Source organism: Lepisosteus platostomus, chromosome 11, assembly GCF_059453375.1.
Source record: "Lepisosteus platostomus isolate fLepPlt1 chromosome 11, fLepPlt1.hap1, whole genome shotgun sequence".
NCBI classification, from domain to species: domain Eukaryota; kingdom Metazoa; phylum Chordata; class Actinopteri; order Semionotiformes; family Lepisosteidae; genus Lepisosteus; species Lepisosteus platostomus.
Window position 1 is genome coordinate 18812173 of NC_142621.1, and position 24569 is coordinate 18836741.

General features: G+C 37.0%; 1 protein-coding gene across 3 annotated transcripts; it reads left to right on the forward strand.

The window, feature by feature from the left end:
* Positions 1 to 101: 101 nt before the first annotated feature.
* prkaa2 (protein kinase, AMP-activated, alpha 2 catalytic subunit) lies at positions 102 to 24417 on the forward strand. Of its 3 annotated transcripts, none has more exons than XM_088598749.1 (9): positions 102 to 293; positions 3538 to 3679; positions 6912 to 7005; positions 8676 to 8820; positions 9528 to 9615; positions 10156 to 10380; positions 14083 to 14584; positions 17249 to 17390; positions 18694 to 24417. In XM_088598749.1, the coding sequence occupies exons 1-9, from the start codon at positions 200 to 202 to the stop codon at positions 18933 to 18935; spliced, it is 1674 nt and encodes a 557-aa protein (XP_088454875.1). In that variant the 5' UTR covers positions 102 to 199; the 3' UTR covers positions 18936 to 24417. The 3 variants fall into 3 exon arrangements, with proteins under 3 accessions (XP_088454875.1, XP_088454876.1, XP_088454877.1); XM_088598750.1 differs by having other exon boundaries at positions 104 to 293; positions 17249 to 17375; XM_088598751.1 differs by lacking the exon at positions 102 to 293 and having other exon boundaries at positions 3543 to 3693.
* Positions 24418 to 24569: the final 152 nt, after the last annotated feature.

Consider the following 24569-nt stretch of genomic DNA (forward strand, 5'->3'; position numbering starts at 1 on the left):
CGAATTGTGGGGAAGAGTTAATAGGCTGCCACCATCCTCCCCCCATGTCTCTCGCCAGAAGACTGACAATCACCATAAACAGCATTGCGCTGTCTGGTGTCTGACTTCTTTCGCGTGCTTGGTGTAGTGTGCGTTGTACAGTACTCTTCGCCTCCCTCTGCACTCTGGGTAAAACTACAGAAGGATCACAAATGCAAAAATGGCTGAGAAGCAGAAACACGAAGGCAGGGTTAAAATAGGACACTACATATTAGGAGACACCCTTGGAGTCGGCACTTTCGGAAAAGTGAAGAGTTAAGTGTTTTTTATTTTCTTAATCAACTGCTACAGCTTCCGACAGACTGTAAATGTCTTTCTCCTCTGCCTTGACTGTGAATGTTAAACCATTGCAGGTGGACACTACGCAAACGGCGTAGCAGTGTCTTGACAGTCTACGAACGGCGAACGCTTAATTCGTAAATATAACTGAAGAATGGGGAGTGTTTTAAAAAATCCCGAATTCTGTCATCAATGCAGAGAGCAGTCTTGTTAAACGCTTGTAAATATTATGGTGTGCAGTTCATGCTTAGGAAGCATAAGTAAATCAAAAATCCTGTTTTCTGACATGCAGTAACAATAAATGCGAATGCAGTATTTTGTCAAAGTATTTTGCGCTTTGACAGCGCAATATTGAGAAAAATCATCACACTTTGGTAATGATAGGAGACCATATCAAATATTATGTTAAACCGATGTAAAATGTACGCAGCATATTATTCTTAAGGAAACCAGAGTTGATAACTGTGTTGTCGGCTTGTAATTCTGACCTTGTTACTTTAACCTTTACGCACGCCAATCTATGAGGATATTTTAAAAATGGCAAAATTTTAATTTTAAAAATGGCATTTTAGTAAATTCGTTTAGTTGATATCGGTTCCGAGTAAACTGCATCTGTTGCCAAACGTTTTTTTTTCTGGATTTTAAAAGAATATGACCAAAAGAACCAAAGAATACAAGATCCACTCTGTCTGGTATGTTACTACTAGAATTAGTGCTCTCCTGGTTCAAGTTAAAATGGTAATTATTGTTTGCTAGGTCAATGTTAAGGTTCGACAGAGTGAGGGAAAGTAATTTAGGAGACTGTTGTCCGGTAATAAGGCAACCACAATAGTTTGCAGCTGCAATAATTAAAACTAAAAATGTCAATTTCTATTAAAGTTGGAAATTCGAACCATTCATGAGAGTACAAAGCACGAGCAACACTACTTTTTCATGATCAAAAGTACCAAGTGGTTTTTAAACGACAACTCATTTTTTTCATTTTCAGCGTTTCACGCTAATATGTCTGCAGTATTTCTCAATGTGAATTATCAGCACTGCCTAGACAAACCAGCAAGTGCAGCCACCTGTAGGTTGGAATTTGGAATGCATCCCAGCTTGACCTTGGAAACCGCTTTAAAGAGAAGCAAACAGCGTATTTCAAGAATAGTAAGATTTTTAATGGCCGAGTCTGAGGTCTGGACCGCTCAACTTTTGAAATACGGTAATTAATTGTCACCACATCAGAGTAGACTTAGTAGACTTATCTATAAAAGATTTATGTTCTAGTGTGATTACGTGCTTCTCTGATTTTGGTATCTATATTGCTGAAAATCCAAACTACAGTACATATTAATAGAACTTGGGGATATAAGCAATTGAAATCTCATCAGTGATTTAATGGAGTTTTTAATAACTTTTGCTATACCTTTCCCAAAACTATAAGCTCCAAGACATTTTCAGGCACCCGTTACTTTATCACATACATCTTAGCCATTAGTGTATTGATCTAGTCCCCATGTGGTCACAACAGACCACAAAACATAGAGATCCAGAAGAGGCAAACTTGACATTACTTTGCTTTTTGTTTTAGTTTTAGACTTTGCTTGGTTGTTGTTGGGGCAGGAGAAGAATTAATACAGACATATTATTTATCCTTTTTCCTATAATGGACTTGTCCTTCACTATAAGGGTAAGGTAAAAAATAAATAGCATGAGTCTTCAATATAAAAAAGTGAGATCAATTGTATGAAATGGTTGCATCAGTAACTTTAAATTATTTAGAACATGTACTGTATTGCTACCCCAAGGAAGATTATAGGCTGCAATCTGGATGTCCTTAACATGCTGTGTGAGTTTTCAGGACCAGGGGAAAGCAGGAATTAGATAAAAGCACAAAAAGAGAAAAAATAGCCTGGTATCTAAGATAACACTGAACCCTGGGGAGTCTATCAAGCAATTTTGTAAATCACTGTTTTCCGTTTTCTATTTGGTCTACACAGTACTTTTTTACATTTTAGAAAGATATCATATTCTGAATTTTCTCTGTTGGGGATGCACAGCATATTTATTTGGAGGGGATGTGGATTCACAAGCAGGATGCTGGCTCTCTGAGCATGTTTAATTGCTTTTCTGAAACAGCCAGGCTGTTTTGTAGAAGATGTTTGAAGCTGAGCTAAGAGTTTGAGTGTTACAATTTTTTTACAATGTCTTTCTCCTTCTGTTTTTTTGTTTTATTAAATATTGATAGTTCTCACAGAAAAGCGAGGTGTGTTGTCTTTGGCTTCTATCATGCTTCATGTCAAGAGACGGCAGGAGCTCTGCTCTCAAATGAGCAATCCTGATGTTCCAGTTGTATACATTAATAGTACTTATCAAAGTCTAATGAGAATATTGCATGGGACGTAATAGGCAAACCAGAGATCTCAGTAGACTCTTCTGCCTTTAATATTAACCAGGTTTGTACCTTACATTAAGTCAGTGAATTGATTTCTGTTGCCTTTTTATACTGCAACCATGATTATTTTAAGATAGAGCAGTGAGACCAATTCAAAAACTTTATAAACCAGGCATTTTCTGATCATAATCATGTAATATTCACCACCAAAATAAATTTGCAGTAATAAGTAATGTTCCACAAATATTTTCAGAATGCTAAATTAAAGACTCCAGGAAGGTAGTTTAAATTAATCTTGTAGATTTTTAACAAAAAAACGTGGTAGTCTTAGTCTTGTGGTCTTTAATTGCTTAATTAGGCATTGAGAAATAACATGACAAACCATACTTAATGTTCTGTAGAATGATTTACCACTTCAACTGTGCAGGTTGATGTATGGACAAATTTTAAAATTTCGCTTTACTTCCTAGTAGAATCGTTCTGTACAGTATATATGAATTGGAAGCTGTCATGGGTTGAAAGACTAGTTTTAAGTGTATTTTCTGCTCTTAATATGCACACCATATCCTCTTGTTATTGGCGGGAATGCATTCATAAAGAAGGAAAGTTAATACTTTTTCTGAATATTATTTTTTCTAAGCAAATGGATCATATATTCACTTTTTAATCAGTACTTGTATATCTTTTTCACAAATGAACTGAGACCTTTGAATTGATTTTTACTGACAGTTCCATCACTTTTGCTTGTCAAGTGTACATTTTATGGGCCTGGAGTCTTGCTTACCTACTCTCTGGATTCTTTCAGTTGTTTCACTGTTGTTGGTGTTCTGTGCTTTTGCTAGTCGGGGAGCACCAGCTGACTGGACACAAGGTCGCAGTGAAGATTCTGAATCGTCAGAAAATCCGCAGCCTGGATGTGGTGGGGAAAATAAAAAGGGAAATACAGAACCTCAAGCTTTTCCGTCACCCTCACATTATTAAACTGTGAGCAACACCAGGTGAACTAAAATCTGGGCATTTTGTCAGAGTGGAGCATGATTGCAGCCCTCAAGATACACAGTAACCACAAATCTTTCATGTCTCTTTCAGTTCATAATCCTCCCATGCTATGCTGGTGCTAGTCAAGTTCAAACAGACCTTTCCCATATTCACTGGTTGAAGGCCCTAATGTTATAATATACTGAAAAATAATTCTCAGTAAACAATGTGGAAATATTTAAAATATATACAGTGGTGTGAAAAAGTGTTTGCCCCCTTCCTGATTTCTTATTTTTTTGCATGTTTGTCACACTGAAATGTTTCAGATCATCGAACAAATTGAAATATTAGACAAAGATAACACAAGTAAACACAAAATGCAGTTTTTAAATGAAAGTTTTTATTATTAAGGGAAAAAAAAAATCCAAACCTACATGGCCCTGTGTGAAAAAGTGATTGCCCCCTAAACCTAATAAGTTGGGCCACCCTTAGCAGCAACAACTGCAATCAAGCGTTTGCGATAACTGGCAATGAGTCTTTTACAGCGCTGTGGAGGAATTTTGGCCCACTCATCTTTGCAGAATTGTTGTAATTCAGCCACATTGGAGGGTTTTCGAGCCTTAACCGCTTTTTTAAGGTCATGCCACAACATCTCAATCGGATTCAGGTCAGGACTTTGACTAGGCCACTCCAAAGTCTTCAGTTTGTTTTTCTTAAGCCATTCAGAGGTGGACTTGCTGGTGTGTTTTGGATCATTGTCCTGCTGCAGAACCCAAGTGCGCTTCAGCTTGAGGTCACAAATAGATGGCCGGACATTCTCCTTCAGGATTTTTTGGTAGACAGCAGAATTCATGGTTCCATTTACCACAGCAAGTCTTCCAGGTCCTGAAGCAGCAAAACAGCCCCAGACCATCGCACTACCACCACCATATTTTACTGTTGGTATGATGTTCCTTTTCTGAAATGCTGTGTTACTTTTACGCCAGATGTAATGGGACACACATCTTCCAAAAAGTTCAACTTTTGTCTCGTCAGTCCACAGAGTATTTTCCCAAAAGTCTTGGGGATCATCAAGATTTTTTCTAGCAAAACTGAGACGAGCCTTTATGTTCTTTTTGCTCAGCAGTGGTTTTAGTCTTGGAACTCTGCCATGCAGGCCATTTTTGCCCAGTCTCTTTCTTATGGTGGAGTCATGAACACTGACCTTAACTGAGGCAAGTGAAGCCTGCAGTTCTTTGGATGTTGTTGTGGGTTTTTTTGTGACCTCTTGGATGAGTCATCGCTGTGCTCTTGGGGTAATTTTGGTTGGCCGGCCACTCCTGGGAAGGTTTACCACTGTTCCGTGTTTTCGCCATTTGTGGATAATGGCTCTCACTGTGGTTCGCTGGAGTCCCAAAGCTTTAGAAATGGCTTTATAACCTTTTCCAGACTGATAAATCTCAATTACTCTGTTTCTCATTTTTTCCTAAATTTGTTTGGATCAAAGCATGATGTCTAGCTTTTGAGGATCTTTTGGTCTACTTCACTTTGTCAGGCAGGTCCTATTTAAGTGATTTCTTGATTGAAAAGAGGTGTGGCAGTAATCAGGCCTAGGTATGGCATGAGAAATTGAACTCAGCTTTCCAAAGATGTGATAAACCACAGTTGATTTATGTTTTAACAGGGGGAGCAATCACTTTTTCACACAGGGCCATGTAGGTTTGATTTTTTTTTCCCTTAATAATAAAAACCTTCATTTAAAAACTGCATTTTGTGTTTACTTGTGTTATCTTTGTCTAATATTTCAATTTGTTTGATGATCTGAAACATTTCATTGTGACAAACATGCAAAAAAATAAGAAATCAGGAAGGGGGCAAACACTTTTTCACACCACTGTGTATAAAATAAGCATTTTTACTGCTTCTGTATGCACTTAACAAATACACAGTATAATACCATACAGTATAAGCACATTTTTGATAGCATTCTTTAAGTTATTTTCTTGACCAACATATTTCACTCCAAAGAGGTTTAAACTTTTAAATCAATCGAAATATCTAATAATTTTGTGGCCAATTTTAGTTCAGAGTAAGTTAAAGTAATTTAAATTGTCTGATGATATCCAGGCTTGCTGAAAAAAACAGATATCATGACACAAAAAGTTCATACAACCTAACAGTGGTGGAAGAAGATACAGTACTTTTCCAATTAAACAATTTTTTGAAGTCACTGGCACATTAGAGCAGTATTCCATCCTGCAAGAAAAGTTAAATGCTCACAAGCTAGTGCTGGTATATTCTGCTATTGACATTACATTGTCTTCCTTTCTGCAGTAATAGGTCAAATCTCTCTCAGGTTAAGATGAGACTAGTATGAGTAATTCTGTGCTTTGTAAAAGCTGTTGGAAGACTTCCTAGGTTTCTGCTAAGACTTGGCCTTGGCTATTTAGGTTTTTAACCAACAACTGAACCTTGGTAGACATCCATTTGGTGACTAGCAGGCAATCCAGTATATAGACTGTAAATTCTATTTATAAAATCAATATTTGAAATTTTTAATTTTAATAATTACATAGAATACTTAAACAAAAAGGAACATGAAGAGAAAGGCATGGGTTGTCTCAGTTCTCTGAAATGCTTTGTGTGGTTGCTTTGAGGAAACTGTTAATTTTTCCACCAGTCAGAAGGCCTTGTTAACTACTCCACTGAGACCTGTTATCCAAAACATTTCGCTGGGAGTCATCTTACAGTTTTTACAAAAAGCCTTGAGAATTTCCCGAGTACAAATAGAGAAAGAATGCCAAGGAAGACAGGTGAAATCAATTATAGCTTGAACACTGTCCTGTAGTGCACAAGTTAAATGCTGGTTATAACTGATGTATTTGTGTATGCGTACATGTAAGGTGTACCTGTGCTTGCAGAACTCCCTAAACCCCTTAAAGCAAATTGTAGATGTTATAAATTGAGTTTAATTTTGACAACAAATTCATCATTAACATGCATGCAAGTTATAACTTAAAATCAAAGCAGACACTTTAGAGAGAAGCAAAACAAAAATAATTGCAGTAGGTATACAGTACCTTATATCTAATGACATCAAAGACAATCTAGGAGAAAAAAATATATGAAAGTGGAATGAATTTTGCCTGCAAGTCTAGAACATTAATGTTGGCTTTCCTTTGGATTTTGAGACTGTCACAGACAGTGCTGGGTGATATTTTGGAACCTTGATTGGTAATTGGAGTTCTTTTTTTTTTAGATACCAGGTCATCAGTACACCCACGGACTTCTTCATGGTTATGGAGTACGTGTCTGGAGGGGAACTGTTTGACTACATCTGTAAGCATGGGAGGGTAAGAACTTGGTGTTACCCTTTGTGTGCTATGCAGTAGGGTGGGAATCTCTAGGCACCTCACGATTCGATTCGATTTCGATTTAGGGTTCGATAATGCAAATCGATTCTCGATGCATCTCGATTTTTTTTCTATACATCATGAATTTTTTTGCGTGCTTGCTGAGAGGCCAAATTCAGTGTGTGAGCATAACATCTCAGGTGTAGGAATTTAGCCAGCTGTGCAGCAACAGCCATGTTAGAACGAAACGAAATCTTTTGTCACAGATTATTGCCACCCTATTTGCTTTCTTCGGTGATTCCAAAACTTGAGTTTTGGTGTCGTTGTAGAGCACTGGTATTGCTGTTTCACTAAAGTGACGCCGAGATGGTATGTTATACCTTGGCTCCAGTGTTTGCAACATTAAGCGAAAGCCCTGGTTTTCAACAAGGGAGTAGGGGGCGTACATTACGATAAAACTTGCTAAAGACCTGGTATTTCGCTTCTCCCTTTCCGAACTATGTGGAAGCTTTGACACTTGCTTGAGGGTTCTCTGTTCGGCAGCAACAAGAACAGGCAATTTTTCCTCCAACTCTGGATGGAAACGTGAAATGTGATTTCGCATGTTGGTTGTATTCCCAAAATAACAAAATATTTTATCTTGGTATGACACAGCTTGCACACTGTAGGCCCTTATCCAGTTCATTTTTACCTTTTACATCATAAAATTCAAAATGTGCCCATACGGTGGCTTTCCAAGTGGAGGGTACAGGCCGGAGTTTGTCCATCTTTACAAACCGGGTAGCTTAGCTTAGTTAAAATGTAAGCATTGCACACTTGTTAACCTATACGTTTTTACGTTTCATTACACACTTAGTTTCGTCCTATGCCCAAAAAACTTAACCATTACTATTTGCTCTATTTGTCCTTTACTGTACATTGTATTGTTTTTATCTGAAATGTTTATTACTGTGCAAAAATTAAAAGATCGATTATGGAGTTTTGAGCATCGATGCAGAATCGTACAAGAAAGAATCAGGATGCATCTAAGAATCGATTTTTTTCGCCCACTCCTACTGTGCAGTTGAGAATTCCTGCTAATTTCAATGAAAATCTAGTATTTTACTAAGTATTCATATTTTGTAACCCTGAAATGGAATAAAGATTAAAACATTAAAGATTTAAGTTTAAGAAAGCATCTAAAGGGCACTTTGGGTGTTGTTCTCTTTATGACTGTATATTCCCCCCTTGAGGATTTTGATTAAACTATATAATTAACATTGTATTGTCTAATTTGGAAAATATTTTTTTCTGATTTTGAAATTCCTTCCACTATATGTTAATTTCCTGACAGCTATTGCTATCCTGTTTCCCCAAATTAGATTCCTTGAGCTTTTTTCTGTATAAATACATAATCTTTGCTGATAGTCGTGAAAATGGAGCCAAAGTCAGCATTTTTACGTTGACTACTTGTGCAGATATTACCTCATAAGGTCAGGATACTTGCTTGAACAAAGGATACTTTAGGAATGATCCTCAACAAACCTAGTTTTAGCAGAGCCAGTCATATACTCTGCATGTATGTAAATTTCTGAATACATTTCCATTATACAATAATAAGAATATGCTTTACAATCTGTAAAAGGTAAGAGTCCAGAATTTGTAGTAAGCTGTGGAGATTTTTAATTTAGGTGGAGGACACAGAGGCTCGACGTCTCTTCCAGCAGATAATTTCAGCAGTGGATTACTGCCATCGGCACATGGTGGTTCACCGTGACCTGAAACCAGAGAACGTTCTCCTGGATGCCAGTATGAATGCCAAGATTGCTGACTTCGGTATGTTGTTATCCCTGAGTTGGGGATTGTGAGATTGACAAGAGCTCATTGGTTGCTAGGCGACAACTAGTGTTGATTACAATTTGGCAGCAAGCACCACAGCTGTAAAACCTTCAGTTATTTAATAACCTTACAAAATTTCACTCTTGACCTTCCTGGATTTTCTGATTGTGGAGGAGTAATTATTTTTGTGTTTTTACACTGGAGTCTTAGATGTGAAGGCAAGGCATATTTAGTGGAACAGGATATGCATTCAGTCCTACAACAGCATGTAAAAAGAGCCACAAATAGGAAGCTTTAATGACATCATTCATTTTGTTGACTTTTTAAAAGAAACAAACAAGATGTTCATTTAATTCAGAACAAAAACCTAATTATAATTGCTGTTTTAATTAAAAGCCTTCATCTTGGTTTAATGCATTCATTTATTAAAAACAGAACATTTATAAAATAGATTTTTCAAAATCATGTTTGGATATGATTTTACTGTACTACTAATTACTGATTACTCATTTATTCTGAGAGAATTGCATACTGTAGATAATAATGAACAATATGCTAACAGCTGCTGCTGGAGAGTCAAAAATACAAAATAATGACTTCATCTATTTCACAATCACTAGAACACAATGGACTCCTAAGACACACCTGGAGTTGGACATCCACTTTGTGTGTGCGTGAAAGTTAATATAACCTGTTTATGTCAGGTCTCTCAAACATGATGTCAGATGGAGAGTTCCTGAGGACCAGCTGTGGCTCCCCAAATTACGCTGCACCTGAGGTCATCTCTGGGAGGTGAGAGGTCATATGTTTGTGTGTATTTTAACTGGCACTTAGGGAAGGAATGTGTATGCACTTTAGAATTGTCTGGCTTGACAAAAGTTGAGATATTTTTTACTCAAACAGAACTTCTTTTTCTGTTTAAGGTAACATGAATTAAATAATTGAAACATATTTTGTTTGGTCTTTGTAGTAAAATGAACTTACACTTCATAACCAATGATTATTTTGTATTATAGTCTTATATCTGTTTCAAAAGTATGATTTTATCCACATGCATAGCTCTTGTTTTCCCTTAAATACGTGGATAATTTTATTTTATTAATTAATGTTCTTGAGTTAATAATGACACGTTGTTTATATGATCAAAATGTATAAAAGACAATAACTTAACATAAACATGTTTTACATGTGTATCAAGAATTTGTAAAGGACAGTGAACAGAATTAGTGTTTTGTTTGTTTGCCATGAATACCATGTGGCATTCTCTAACCTTTTAATAAGGATTTGACATGCTCATGCTTAATAGTCTTGTATTCCTTTTTTTTCCCACAGGCTCTATGCAGGTCCTGAGGTGGACATCTGGAGCTGCGGAGTGATACTCTATGCCTTGTTGTGTGGAACACTGCCCTTCGATGATGAGCACGTGCCTACACTCTTTAAAAAGATCAGAGGGGGCGTGTTTTACATCCCAGAGTACCTGAATCGCTCGGTTGCTAGCCTCCTCATGCTCATGCTACAAGTGGACCCTCTGAAAAGAGCCACCATCAAGGACATCAGGTACCCATGTCATTCATATGATCACGTGATTGATTGCCTTTGAATCCTTAATTGTTTTATCATGGAGTAAACGTTAAGCTCTTTTTGTTGATATGCACTCGCTAGACATGGTTTTGGTTTCTAGATCGTCTTTTCCTGTGGAGTTGCTAATAAAAACCATGCAAGACAGTTCACTTTTAGCTATATTTTGGGTTATATGATGGCCCATTCTCTACGTTATAATAGTATCGGTTGATTGATTTAATCGATTCTAACTTTTATAAATAAAATAGAAGACATTCATTATTTGACTTGTAGAACTAAAATCTTGCAAAATGCACTATTATGACTTATTGACTTTTATTACAACCTTTTATTATTTGTTTACTGATTAAGAAATTATATAGCATATATAAAGTATACTCTGTAAAGCAACAAAAAACTAACTATAACACAAAGAGCTTATAAACCCGGCATAGCTATGTATATACAGATGCAGCCATTCAAAGTACGCGGCACAGACACGTACCGCGGGTAATTGGCTACGGCCTCGCGGATCGTGACGCAAAATACTGGGATACGTGATTAGTTGACCGACAGGGGCACTCGTGGTGCGTTTGTCGGTCGTAGAAAGATTTAAATGTCTTTACTGTGCCCGTTATAGTATTGAATATTTATATGGAATTTTACCACTGAAGGGAAATCTTAGTAGCTGAGCATAAAAAGAATAGGAGCATACTGTAACGCGTGTGAAGGCCATAAACGATATTAATTCTGGAACATAAACATACAGTATATGGCTGGTCTTGGTACTTTAAAGAAAAAATACACACCAGTATTCCATTTCTCCCTAAACATTTTAAGCATCGAAGTCTTTAACTAACGTGATACTGGAGTCAACAAGCATACTTTTAGAATTTGATTAAAAGAAAATATAATATGTAATCGCGTATCTAAAGAAATGAATAACGATATAATTATATTCATGTACCGCAACACAAGAATAGTACACGCTGTACATTGTCTGCTGATAATGTTTCTGTAGGACTTTTTCAACACTCTTCGTGTGACCTTGCCAGTGGCGCTGTGGGTTAGGGTCCCGACTCACACATTACATGTTGGGTGTTCGAATCCAGCTGGAGCCATGACTTTTTTTTAAATAAACATTTCTTTGAAAAAATAAAACTTTTCCCTGGGTCAGAGATTAAATAAAACTTCACTCGCACCAAACAAATGTATATTTCTAAATATCACAACATGATCAAATTTAAGTCATTTTAATAACAATGAATAGTCACCTATGCGTTACAATATAAACATTTATATTGATTTAAATCGCGTTTTGATTCACAATCAGACAAATGCAACATAAATTGATATCTTTGTCTTCTAAGTATCTTAATAAACTTTCAGCATAGCTTTCTCCCAGTTTAGATTTATTTTTCTTGGGATCTTGGGATCAAACGTGGAAAGATTAGATTGTAATCGTTTTTATTTTTTAAATACATTTTAGAAAAGTGAAATCTATACTAAAAAGCTGTACACCACCTGCTATAAAGACACATATTGTAATACTTTTGGGTTCGGATAGGACGGACACAAGAACTCAGACTTGCGGAGTTAAGGCAAGTTAAAGCCTTGATTTTATATATCACCTTTAAAAGTGGCATCTCAAAGCAATAACTGTTTTTACATCTACTGTATTGCTTTGAGATGCCACTTTTAAAGGTGATATGTAAAATAATGTTTTTTATTATTGTAATCATATTGTTATTAAATTCTTTAGATACGCGATTCCATATTATATTAGCAGAAAAGCTTAAAACTACCACTTTTTCACACGCTATTTCACATGTTAGTTTAATACTTCGATGCTTAAAATGTTTAGGGAGAAATGGAATACCGGTGTGTATTTTTCCTTTAAAGTACCGATTCCTGGAGTCTGGCTGACACCCTTCTGAAGTGGTTCCATAAGATCTGGTATACGGAAAAGAAAGCGTTGATAAAAAAGCCTGGATTCTCATGTATCTCAAACAAGTATCTTTTAATACAGTCTTTGCTGTGCTCTTGAGGATCCTTGTGATATTTTGAGCTCTAGTTGAATGATAAGTGTCGCATTTTAAATCATTTTCGTAGTTAGAAATTATGAAACGCCCTGTTAAAAGCAAGGGAGGTTTTTATGCCCGTTGAAGTAAAACAAAATGCGTGACAAAGTAGGGCTTGGACAGATTCCAAGTGCTTGTACAAATGTGCTAAAGAAATTATACTTTGAGTATACAGCTTGTCCAAAGTCATTCATTATTAATACTATTAGTAATATCTTCGGTAAAGGCTTTGATGCATAAATATTTCTGATAAAGGTAGGTTGTGTACTTTTGTCCAACTGAGCAATCTTGCTTTCATAAAATATACCAACATTTTAATGACTGACGACACGCCCACCGGGGTATGCCGCGAAATACCCCACCCATTTTGAATGGCTGCATCTGTAGAGAAACATGATCAGATTTTCCTTGGTTCAGAAAAAAAGATCTAAAGTATACTAGTTTGTCACTCTTCTCATTACCTCTTTGCTAAATGGCTTTTGAAGAGAGTCACATGAAGAGAGAGGTGAAACAGCCCTACACAGCCCTGTCGCAGTACACAAATATAATTATATCTTATTAATTTCTTTAGATACGCGATTCTTTTAATACAGTCTTTGATGTGCTCTTGAGGATCCTTGTGATATTTTGAGCTCTGCTTGAATGATAAGTGTCGCAGTTTAAATAATTTTCGTAGTTAGAAATTATGAAATGCTCTGTTAAAAGCAAGGGAGTTCTTATGTCCGTTACAGTAAAAGAAAATGCCTGACAAAGTAGGGCTTGGACAGATTCCAAGTGCTTGTACAAATGTGCTAAAGAAATTAGCAAAAAATGCCATTCCTTTATCGTATTGGCTAGCTAATGTCCTGTCCTCGTTAGTTAGATCAACGAAATGCTGTGGTGTTTGTCAAAAAAACTAAAAGTATTTTCGTTTAAAATGACGGTTAGAAAGAATGTGGACCAGCGTAATACTTTGAGTTTACAGCTTGTCCAAAGTCATTCATTATTAATACTATTAGTAATATCTCCGGTAAAGGCTTTGATGCATAAAATATTTCTGCATAATTAAAATATTTCTGATAAAGGTAGGTTGTGTACTTTTGTCCAACTGAGCAATCTTGCTTTCATAAAATATACCAACTTTTTAATGACTGATGATTAACATGCTGTAATACACAGTTTAAATTTAAAAGCTCAAATGCTGTAAATGAGAGGTTAAGCTTTATTGGCTCCTCCTGGCGGTTTTACAAGGTGATTCCGGATACTTTCCGGCATGACGTCAAATGACGCGATATACCGCATGAAATGCGTTTCCATGCGACACGCCCACCCCGGTGTACCGCAAAATACCCCACATGTTTTGAATGGCTGCATCTGTACATACAGCACCCCCTGCACCTTAACAGACCTACCTAGCATCATCACTTTATTGTGCTATACAAGGAAAACAGCAGAATAATCAGTAAGCCATTTGGAAAGGGTTTACTGATATCTAAGAGTCAAATATATAATTACTTTAATTCTATCTCTTCACAGCCTTCCAAGATGCTTAGGCCTCTGTGCATCCCCAAACCAGTTAGTGATATGTTTCTAACCGTTTTGATTAACCACCACAGTAGCCTTTCTTACATTGTGGCAGGGAACATGAGTGGTTCAAGCAGGACCTTCCTGGGTACCTCTTTCCCGAGGATCCCTCTTACGATGCCAATGTGATTGATGAGGAGGCAGTGCGGGAGGTGTGTGAGAAGTTTGAGTGCACTGAGTCAGAGGTGATGAGCAGCCTGTACAGTGGGGACCCCCAGGACCAGCTGGCCGTGGCCTATCACCTCATCATCGACAACCGCCGCATCATGAACCAGGCCAGCGAGTTCTACCTGGCCTCAAGCCCTCCCACGGGCTCCTTCATGGACGACAACATGCCCCTGCCCCCTGGGGTCAAGCCCCACCCTGAGCGCATGCCCCCACTCATGGCTGACAGCCCCAAGGCACGCTGTCCGCTGGATGCCCTCAACACCACCAAGCCCAAGCCCCTTGCTGTCAAGAAGGCCAAGTGGCACCTGGGTATTCGCAGCCAGAGCAAGCCTTACGACATCATGGCTGAAGTGTACCGGGCCATGAAACAGCTAGACTATGAATGGAAGGTGGGTTTTTGGATGCAGACTGGTAAAGTGGGAATTGCTGCTTTTCTGGGTTGTGTAGTTTTAATTCCACCAGGGCTTTTGACTGCATCAAACTAATTACCAAGGGTGGTCAGTTCTTTAGGCGTTACAGATTTAGTGTTACCCACACCATCTGAACCATAATCATGGTTCATGTGTAAAGTCATAGCCAAATAAACACGGCATGCTGTTCTCAGGTTTATTCAACTTAGAACATTAGCTCATTTACAATGTAGTGTCTATCTAAAGTATTCCCCATCCTAACTAGCCTTTCAAAAGAAGCTCTTTAAAGAAGCTAAATAAATAAAATAGGCATATTTCTCTCTTTTTTGTAACATTTCCATCTTCTTGTTATTCTGAGAAAGATTACAGTAAATACACTCTCTTACGGCCACTGTAAATACCAAACTATTACAGTATATACAGACTACATATAAATATTAGGATTGTGCTGAATACAGCATTTCAAAACTGTGTTATGTGATATTCCTGTCTGAATCAACATATTAAAATAACTCAGTAAGGACCAGGTGTTACTTACCTCGTTTCACTTCAGGTAGTTAGTGGCCTTTTTTTCTGGTCAGGTATTATCTGGTGCATTTCACTTAATTTTAATTGATATCAAAACACATATTTGTTTTTAATTATGAATGGGAACAAAACAGCAGAACACATATTATAGTATATGGACATTATGCCAAAATAGTTTGTGTTTAGCCATTAACATTTAACAATTATTTAAACTCTGCCCAACTGTTTTGTCTTGTAAAAGCTAAGGTTTTTGTTAGGATTTCAAAGTTTAGCTAGACTCAGACTACCCTTGTCTAAAAAGCCAGACAGTTTTTAATGATAAGGAATCCAGCTATTATAATACAACTATTAAATCACAGTGTCTAATTTTATCATTGAAGATTGCAGTCTACTTTGAATTAAAATGCATCCAGTCTTACAGGGACTTAGATACTTTGAACTTCTATATTCTTTACACACTTTATAAATATATACAGTGCCATTAAAAAGTATTTGCCCCCTTCTTGATTTCTTCTATTATTGCATATTTGTCACACTGGATGTTTTCAGATCTTTAGACAGAATCTAGTATTAGAGAAAGGGAACCTGAGTGAACAAATAACACCTTTTGTATTATTATTATTTCATTTATTTAATAAACAAAGTTATCCAACACCCATATCCCCTGTGTGAAAAAGTAATTTACTCTCGCACTTAATAACTGGTTGCGCCACCTTTAACTGCAATAACTGCAACCTATAATTCTTTCACATCATTGTGGAGGAATTTTAGCCCACTCTTCCTAACAGAACTGCTTTATTTCAGAAACATTGGTAGGTCTTCGAGCATGAACTGCTCATTTCAGGTCCTGCCATAGCATCTCTATTGGGTTTAGGGCTGGACTTTTAGGCCACTCCAAAACTTTAATTTTGCTTCTTTTCAGCCATTCTTTTTGGATCATTGTCTTGCTGCATGACCCAACTACATTTCAGCTTCAGCTTACAGACGGATGACTGGACATTCTCCTTAAGAATTTTCTAATACAGAGCAGAATTCCCGGTTCCTTCAATTATGGCAAGTAATCCAGGTCAGCAAGGCATCCCCACTCCATCACACTACCAACACCATGTTTGACTGTTGGTATGACGTTCTTACTGTGGAATATTGTGTTTGCTTTACGCCAGACATAATGGGACCCATGTCATCCAAAAAGTTCCACTTTTGACTTATCTGTCCATAGAACACTCTCCCAAAAGGCTTGGGGATCATCCAGGCGCTTCTTGGCAAATGAGAGACAAGCATTTATGTTCTTCTTGGTTAGCAGTGGTTTCTGCCTTGCTACTTTCCCATGAAGCCCATTTTTGCCCAGTCTCTTTCTAATTGTGGAGTCATGAACACTGACCTTAGCTGAGGCAAGAGAAGCCAGCAGTTCTTTGAATGTTTTTTTAGGATCCTTTGTGATTTCCTGAATGATTTTACACTGCGCCTTTGGAGAAATTTTGGCAGGCCAGCCACTCCTAGGAAGATTCACAACTGTTCCAAATGTTCTCCATTTGGAGTTTATGGCTCTCACTGTGAGTCCCAGAGACTTTGTAACCCTTTCCACACAGATAGATATCAACAACTTTTTTCTGATTTCTTCAGGAATTTCCTTTGGTCATGGCATAAGGTGCTTGTTGAATCTTTGTTCTGGCAACTTGACTCTGTTAGTAAGGGTCAAATTAAGTGAGGTTTATATTGAGCAGGGCTGGCTGTAATCAAGCCTGGCTGTATTCAACCAGCTGACTCTAAATTATCCTTTTAATTGGGTTGATTTAACTAAGGGGGCAAGTACGTTTTCACACAGTGCCAGTTTGTGTTGGATAACTTTGTTAATTAAATAAATGAAATAAGTAAAAACATGTATTTGTTCACTCAGGTTCCCTTTATCTAATATAAGATTTGGTTGAAGACCTGAAAATATTCAGTGTCAAAAATGTGCAATAATAGAGGAAATCAGTAAGGGGGCAAATACGGCACTGTACCTACACACTACATACTTATGCACTTCCATTTTACTCATTTAATGTATTGGTACTGTGTTTGCAATCTTATTCTTTTGGCATGTATTGAGTCAATCTTTAATGTGAATTGCAGGTTGTGAATCCTTATCACCTGAGAGTTAGAAGAAAAAATCCTGTAACAGGAAATTATGTAAAAATGAGCCTTCAGCTTTATCAGGTGGACAATCGCAGTTACCTGTTGGACTTTAAGAGCATTGACGGTAAGGAAAACAAAGGTACTGCTCATCTTCAGCTATGTCATGCTAATAAATCACACTGGAGACATTTTTATACACAAAGTAGTATGGCATTTGCAGTGCTTCACATACTTCTGAATATTATCTTAGCTATATCCCTCTGTGCAGCTCAACCAGAAAGGCACTTAAGCTGTAGACTTTTTCACTTGTCCACAAGGGATTTCACAGCCCGAATAACTCTGAGGTAAGTGTGGGATTAGTCAGTCGGGGTTCTCGGCTCTTGGTGGAACAGCACCTCCTGTAGCTTGAGTGCAGGAATGCAGTGCTGTCAGCGAGGGATGATCCTCTCTCTAATTGGCACCGAACCTCCTGAACTGTGGTGCCTGTGACATTAAAACACAAGTGGCTCGAAGCTGAGCAGGTCAGCTGACACTTCTTCCCCTGTGCATGTGCAAGAATGGTAACTGTGAGCTGACACTTGGAAAAGCAGAATTCGCCATGCAAAATCATTTAGGAGTAATAATAATAATAACAATAATAACAATAATAATAATTGCTTACACTTATATAGCGCTTTTCTGGACACTCCACTCAAAGCGCTTTACAGGTAATGGGGACTCCCCTCCACCACCTCCAATGTGTAGCATCCACCTGGATGATGCGACGGCAGCCATAGTGCGCCAGAACGCTCACCACACATCAGCTATCAGTGGGGAGGAGAGCAGAGTAATGTAGCCAATTCATAGTTGGGGATTATTAGGAGGCCATGATTGGTAAAGGCCAATGGGGAAATTTGGCCAGGACGCCAAGGTTACACCCCTACTCTTTTCGGGAAACGCCCTGGGATTTTTAATGACCACAGAGAGTCAGGACCTCGGTTTTAAGTCTCATCCGGAGGACGGCGCCTCTTTACAGTATAGTGTCCCCGTCACTATACTGGGGCATTAGGACCCACATGGACCGCAGGGTGAGCACCCCCTGCTGGCCCCACTAGCACCTCTTCCAGCAGCAACCTTAGTTGTATCAAAATAATTTTCAGAGTCTGCTTTACTTTGTGCAATTATAGAAATGATTCTACTATATAGAAACTGCATATCTATACTGTACTTTTAGGATGGGCAAAACATTTTAAAAAGTGTTTCATATTGTATGTAGAAGATATTGGCTTTGTGTTAAATATCATACTTACACATTTAGAATTTCTTAAAAGTAGATGCATTAAATTATTCACTACTATTCCTTTCTGATTATTTTATGCTGTCTTTTTGTCGTCGCCGAAACAAAACGCCTGGTCCACTAAATTTAATTTAGTTGCAACTGCTTCCTCCTTGCTTCTTTCCAGATGATGTTGTGGAACAAAAATCAGGCTCCTCCACACCCCAGCGCTCCACCTCTGCTGCGGGCCTGCACCGACCCCGGCTGAGTATTGATTCGGTGGCCATTGTCATGGAGACTCCCGTCCTCAGTGGTTTGCTCTCAGGCTCTCTGACTGGCAGCACACACCTCGTCACTCCCCGGCAGGGCAGCCACACCATGGACTTCTTCGAGATGTGTGCAAGTCTCATCACTACACTGGCACGCTGAGTAGGCAGGCAGGCAGCTGCACAAGCCTTCCCAAGCCAGAGCCCTCACTGTGCCCACTGAGTCCACACCACTACAGTGTTGGTCACTATAGCAACATGAGTTTAACCATCAATTGCTGTGAGTACAAGACACAATCCCTCAGAGTTTGCAAGGTTCATGGCTTAATTTTCCTTTTTTTATTGTTTTTTATAACGGCAAAGTCAAAGTGTTCACTTATCGGATATTTAGTTAAGTTTTGAAAATCTACACTGTATCTATTGATAGCCGTAAAATATTATATTTATATATTATCACCTGCTTACTGTACAGTAATTTATTATTTCAGGCATTAAGAAGGTAAACCAAAAATAAGTATATTCAAATATTTTTTCTGTACTTAGGAGAAAGAGATCAGAAATTTATTTTTAAGAATTATTTTATTCAATAATATAAAATGAAAAAAATCATTTTCATCAGAAATCCCTGTTTGTTTGCTAGACCTGAATGTAAACTCTCTTCTTTTACTGTCCTATGTTTTTGAAAGGAAGAACAACTTATTAAAAATGCAGAGGTGGGTCAAACATAAAGTCTTTATGTCCATCTCTCTATAGCAAAACCCACTCCGCAGTTATTAATGACTCAGATATTTATATATTAATTTTTAAATTTATAATTTATATTTTAATATATCCTGTATACAGCAGGTACATGCTACAGTATAACAATCACACTGGCAGAGGCTCGAAATTAGCAATAAAGTCAGATTTTTTAAAATCTTTTGATAACATGCAGGCTTACATCAATTAATGTTTTCTGAATCATTAATTGGATGAAAAATGTATTACTTGTCAAAATAATTAAAGAAAAAATATTACTTTATCTTCTAACAACGTTATGACTGGGGGAAATAAAGCATTGTTCTTCAGTGTTTGCTTAAAAAGTACTGTTTTCACTTCATAACAAAAATACATGGTTTTGGTCATGGATTATAATTTTCTATTCCACTCTTGAAAGAATGAAACACCTCAGAATAAAAATGATTTGTTAGACGTCCTATGTAATTTATCTAATTATACGTAAGAAGGTGGGTGACAAATGTACTGTAAAGTCACACTATTAATTCTGGAGCACCAAAAACATTTGAAGTAAATCATCTAAAGAAACGGTATTAAAAAATGTCATTCTATTATATAAAAAGCTACTTGTGGGATTAATTTATATGAACATTTTTAGTGATTTTATTATTTTATTGGAATAACTGCAGATTTGTTATTTGTGAGTATGCAGTTCATGTGTGGTTGAGTAAGATACATAGCAGGGAATAAGAGAGGATTAAAGATCCAGCCAAAATCCTGGCCCTGCCTGCGGGGCTGTTTTCTAACCCAGGGGTCTGCAACCCTTGTCGTGTAGAGCTGTAGTCTACCAGATTTTATAAGCTGTAAATTATCACTGAATAGAAACCAGAGATATGCAGTAATTGATCAAGTAGTGGTTCTAATGAAATCGCTCAGAGATCAACTGGAATGTGAACTGGAACACATTGTGGTGTAAATGAAGGAAACCAGTATATTAAAGTTTTGAATTTTGTATTCTTTGGTATTAAATACAGACAGAATTTAGATATTACTATATTTGTCAATGATGCACAATTATGCACTTGAAGCCAATGATTTCTGTTGTTGGTGCTCAAATTCCTGTAAAAATATTTTATTTACTGTACCTATATTTTGCTAATATTAGTATTTTTGTAGCCTACATGAAATGTTTTCATGCAGACTATATTTTTAAAGTCTGATAAATACCACATCTAGAATACGGTTAGTGATCTTTGCCAGTTCTCAAATGAAAAACATTTGAAGTTACAACATTAACTCAAATACTTTGTTCTCTTATTTAAATTAATGCCATTTATCCTAATTAAATGCATTAAGTGTGCAGTAAAAATACTATAATGTAAGTCAACAATTATCCAACCCTTTAACTTTATCAGGGATCAGGGCTAATGTAATTATAGCATCTGTTGTAATTCATTGCTGCAAAAGTGAAATGGGTGAGGAAGTGAGCCCAGCTAGTCTAATTGCTGGATCTTAAATTTTACAATGAAGACAAAAACTGTCATAGGCTGCATAAATAGTAGTTTACCCAGTTAGGAATGAAAGGATTAAATCATGGACACACTGTTTCAAATAAACACTTCAGCCCAGAAGAGATAAATCATTCTCAAATTGCCTTACGATATGTGTTCTGCATACTGTTTTCATTTTTGTTATAATCTTTCATATTTACATTCATTGCCATATGTTTTGTAACAATATAGTTTACTTTATTTTGATTTTATTTACCCCCATTTCTGAAACTATGAATCAATTAATAAAAGGGGTCATTAAGTACAATGGTGACCTGTTCAGCAAGCTGTATTTTTGGGCCAGTAATATGTAGGGTTTCTACAAATGTAATCGGACAGGTTCAGTGTAGGAATTTAAAAAAAAGAACGAATCTGATATGCTATTCCTGCATTTATTTTGTGGCTACATTTCTCACTCTGAGAAACTAGACTGTCAGTTACAGCCACTCTTTTAAATAATTTATTTCTACATGCAGGGTTAGAAAATGCAACATTGTTTCCTGAAGATGTGTTATGATATCCATGTGTCAATTTCATAAAACACAACGTCGATCACATATAAATTACTATTTCAGATATGGGGCTTTCAGCAGTCAGTTTCCATTTACCCATCTATTTTCTTCCAGTTCAGGATCATGGGGAAGCCAGAGGTTATCTCAACAAGCAACGGGCAATTGGCAGGGTAACCCTGGACAGGACACCAATGCATCGCAGGGCAGACATACACTATAAGGCCCAATTTTGCAATTAACCAATTAACCTACCAGTACATTTCTGGGCTGTGGGAGGAAACAAGCATCCAGACAAAACCCATGCAAACATGGGAGAACATACAAACTCCACGGCTTCCCTAGCCAGGGTGCATGGAAGCATTGGGGGAGCCTCAAAGTCATTTCAGGGTATCTCCAAAAAGCCTGAAACTGTTTCCTCACATAATGAAGTTCTCCAACATAAATATTATGATATTCTAATGGAGGATCAGTAGATTATTATTAAAAATATATACGGGCGAGTTGGAAGTGAAGCATGTCCTTGTTGGAAGTACACATTTGAAAAAGGTCATCTTACCAGGTTGTTCCAAGTAGGGAACAGGGCAGGGATGTCAGTTTTAGCTCCTGGTTTTTGTACCAGCACAAGCTTATAATTATATTCATGGGTCTAATTATCAAGTCAACTAGTCATAAAATAGTTTTTCCATGGTCTTTTGGTGTTAGAATAAAAGTTTTACGCATTCTATACCAAATATTTAATTAGGGCAATAACAAAAGGGAGTACTGGCATGTAATGAAAGACAGAAGGCCCTGCAGTCCTCCCGGAAGTGAATATGACACCTCTGGCATTACTAGCTATCAAATGGGGAGACACCCCTTTTAAGTGCCTACCAATATTTATTTTTAGTTTCCAAAATATGTGGTTCTTCTCAAGTTATGTGGATTGGTTTAAATGTGGAAACTGTGCACCCTTGACCTATATGGGTATATATATATAGGCCAATGGGGACATGCTCACTTAGACAATGGCAGCACCCTAGGCTCATTGTGACTGTGAACGGATTCTTTCGTCTGTGGATGACAGTGCTCACAGGTGGGGAATATCATTGTCCATTTCTCCCTGTGAGCACTGCCAAGCAATGCTGTGACTTATTGCACGTTTATGTACCAAACTTCATTTCTCCATGTTATGTTTTCACACTACTGCTGTTTGTCTAGTCCAACTTTCATTCTAAGAGCCATGGCTTTCAGAATTGAGTGTACTAAAAATAGGTGGGTCAATATCAGTCTCTTATCTTGTACATTCACTTGTCACATTTTAGTAGGTTTATATGCTGTGTCCTAGAAGTGCCTCAATGCACTGAAGGAACTCTGGTCAGTTTCACAGCTTGCTGAATACTGTAAGTACATCAGAACCCGTTTACCTGTTCAGGTACTGTATTGAATGCGAGACAGAATTTTCCAATTAAAGAATGTGATTGCGTGCTCCTGGGCATTGATGCATTACTTTAAATGAATGTAAAAAACATTCATTAATTTCACCAGACTGAAAAGTGTAGTGAAGCTCCGATTTATAGTTACTAAGATATTGCAGTGTTTTGTGAATGTTGTAACGGACAGTTTTAATACAAAAACACAGGCATCAATATCATATAAGTGTTCAAGTGTAATTTCAGCAGATATATAGATGATATAATGTGTAATTGTAATAATCTGCTAGTGCCTATGATTAAGTTAAGGGAGACTTTGAAGTAAACATACATAAAAATAACCATGCTGCAGCATAGGATTTAATTATGCGGAAATCATGTGCTTTTCATACCTTGATAAAAACAAATGCAAGTCGAGCATGAGATGGAATAGAATCATTACAGAATATACCACTGGGTCTCTCCAGTGTAGATCCTACAATTACACTTAAACCTCAAGATATCAAAGATCTTAGTGGCTCTTATATTGACACTGCAACATATACAGTACACTCCCTTCTACCATGCCCATATGCAAAGGTTTTTCAAAGGTTTTAGAAGTACATAATAATGGAAGAAGTGTGTATTTTAATGAATCCAAGTGAGTTCTACAATTGATTTCTATTCTATAATTCACTTCTTGCAAAATTAAATATAAAAACAAGCATGTTGTAATGTGGAGAAGAAGCACCTAAGGTTATGTTATGGTCCTTTTTTTCAGTATTCATCTGCTCTGTAGTTTTTTTTAATATTATATATTTTTATGTATGAAATAAAGATCCAAACTACCATTTACAATTAAAAATCATTGTAGACAATAAATTGCTATTTTCACCCATAAATACACAAATATACTGTGTAACCACAAAAGTTATGCATGTTTAGATCTTATTTTAATCACACTATACAATGAAATATACTAGTTACTTTGGTACAGTATGTTGTACATTTCTCATTAGCTGAATACAGAAAATGACTCTTTAAAATGGTTATAAAAATGTTTTTTGGTCAGATAATAACAACAACAGTAACATGTCAACTACGTGTGAAAAACAGTCATACATATGCAATGTCTTATCTGTCACTCTGATCTGTATTCCACTGTAATGCTCTACTGAATGTCAAGAATATTAGAACCAAAGTACAATTTATGTTAAGCATTAAATTTATCTACTGATAAATTGTTTACCGTTTATGTGTACCTCTTCAATGTCACAAAATACAGCTTGTGTATCCTTAGGTCTGTAAGTCATGTGCTGATTGTGCCCTGGTTCCAAGCCACATGTGTGTGAAAAGTGAAAATTAAAAGGCTTTGGCCTTCCAGCAGCCATAGTTTTTTCTACATTTTGTTTTTCTGCTTGTTCTGGTCTTGCATGGCGTTTTGATGATTTGCACTTCAGTAAATATTTATGCAAAAACACTGTGTGTGTTTCATTAAGAAGCAAAAGTAAAAATTGAAGCATCTGTTTTTATTCAAGACTATGCATAGGCATAACACAACAGTAATTCATCTGCCCTTGTAGTTTTTGCTTTGTCAGATGATTTAACTTGTTTCCATACATGAGGATGA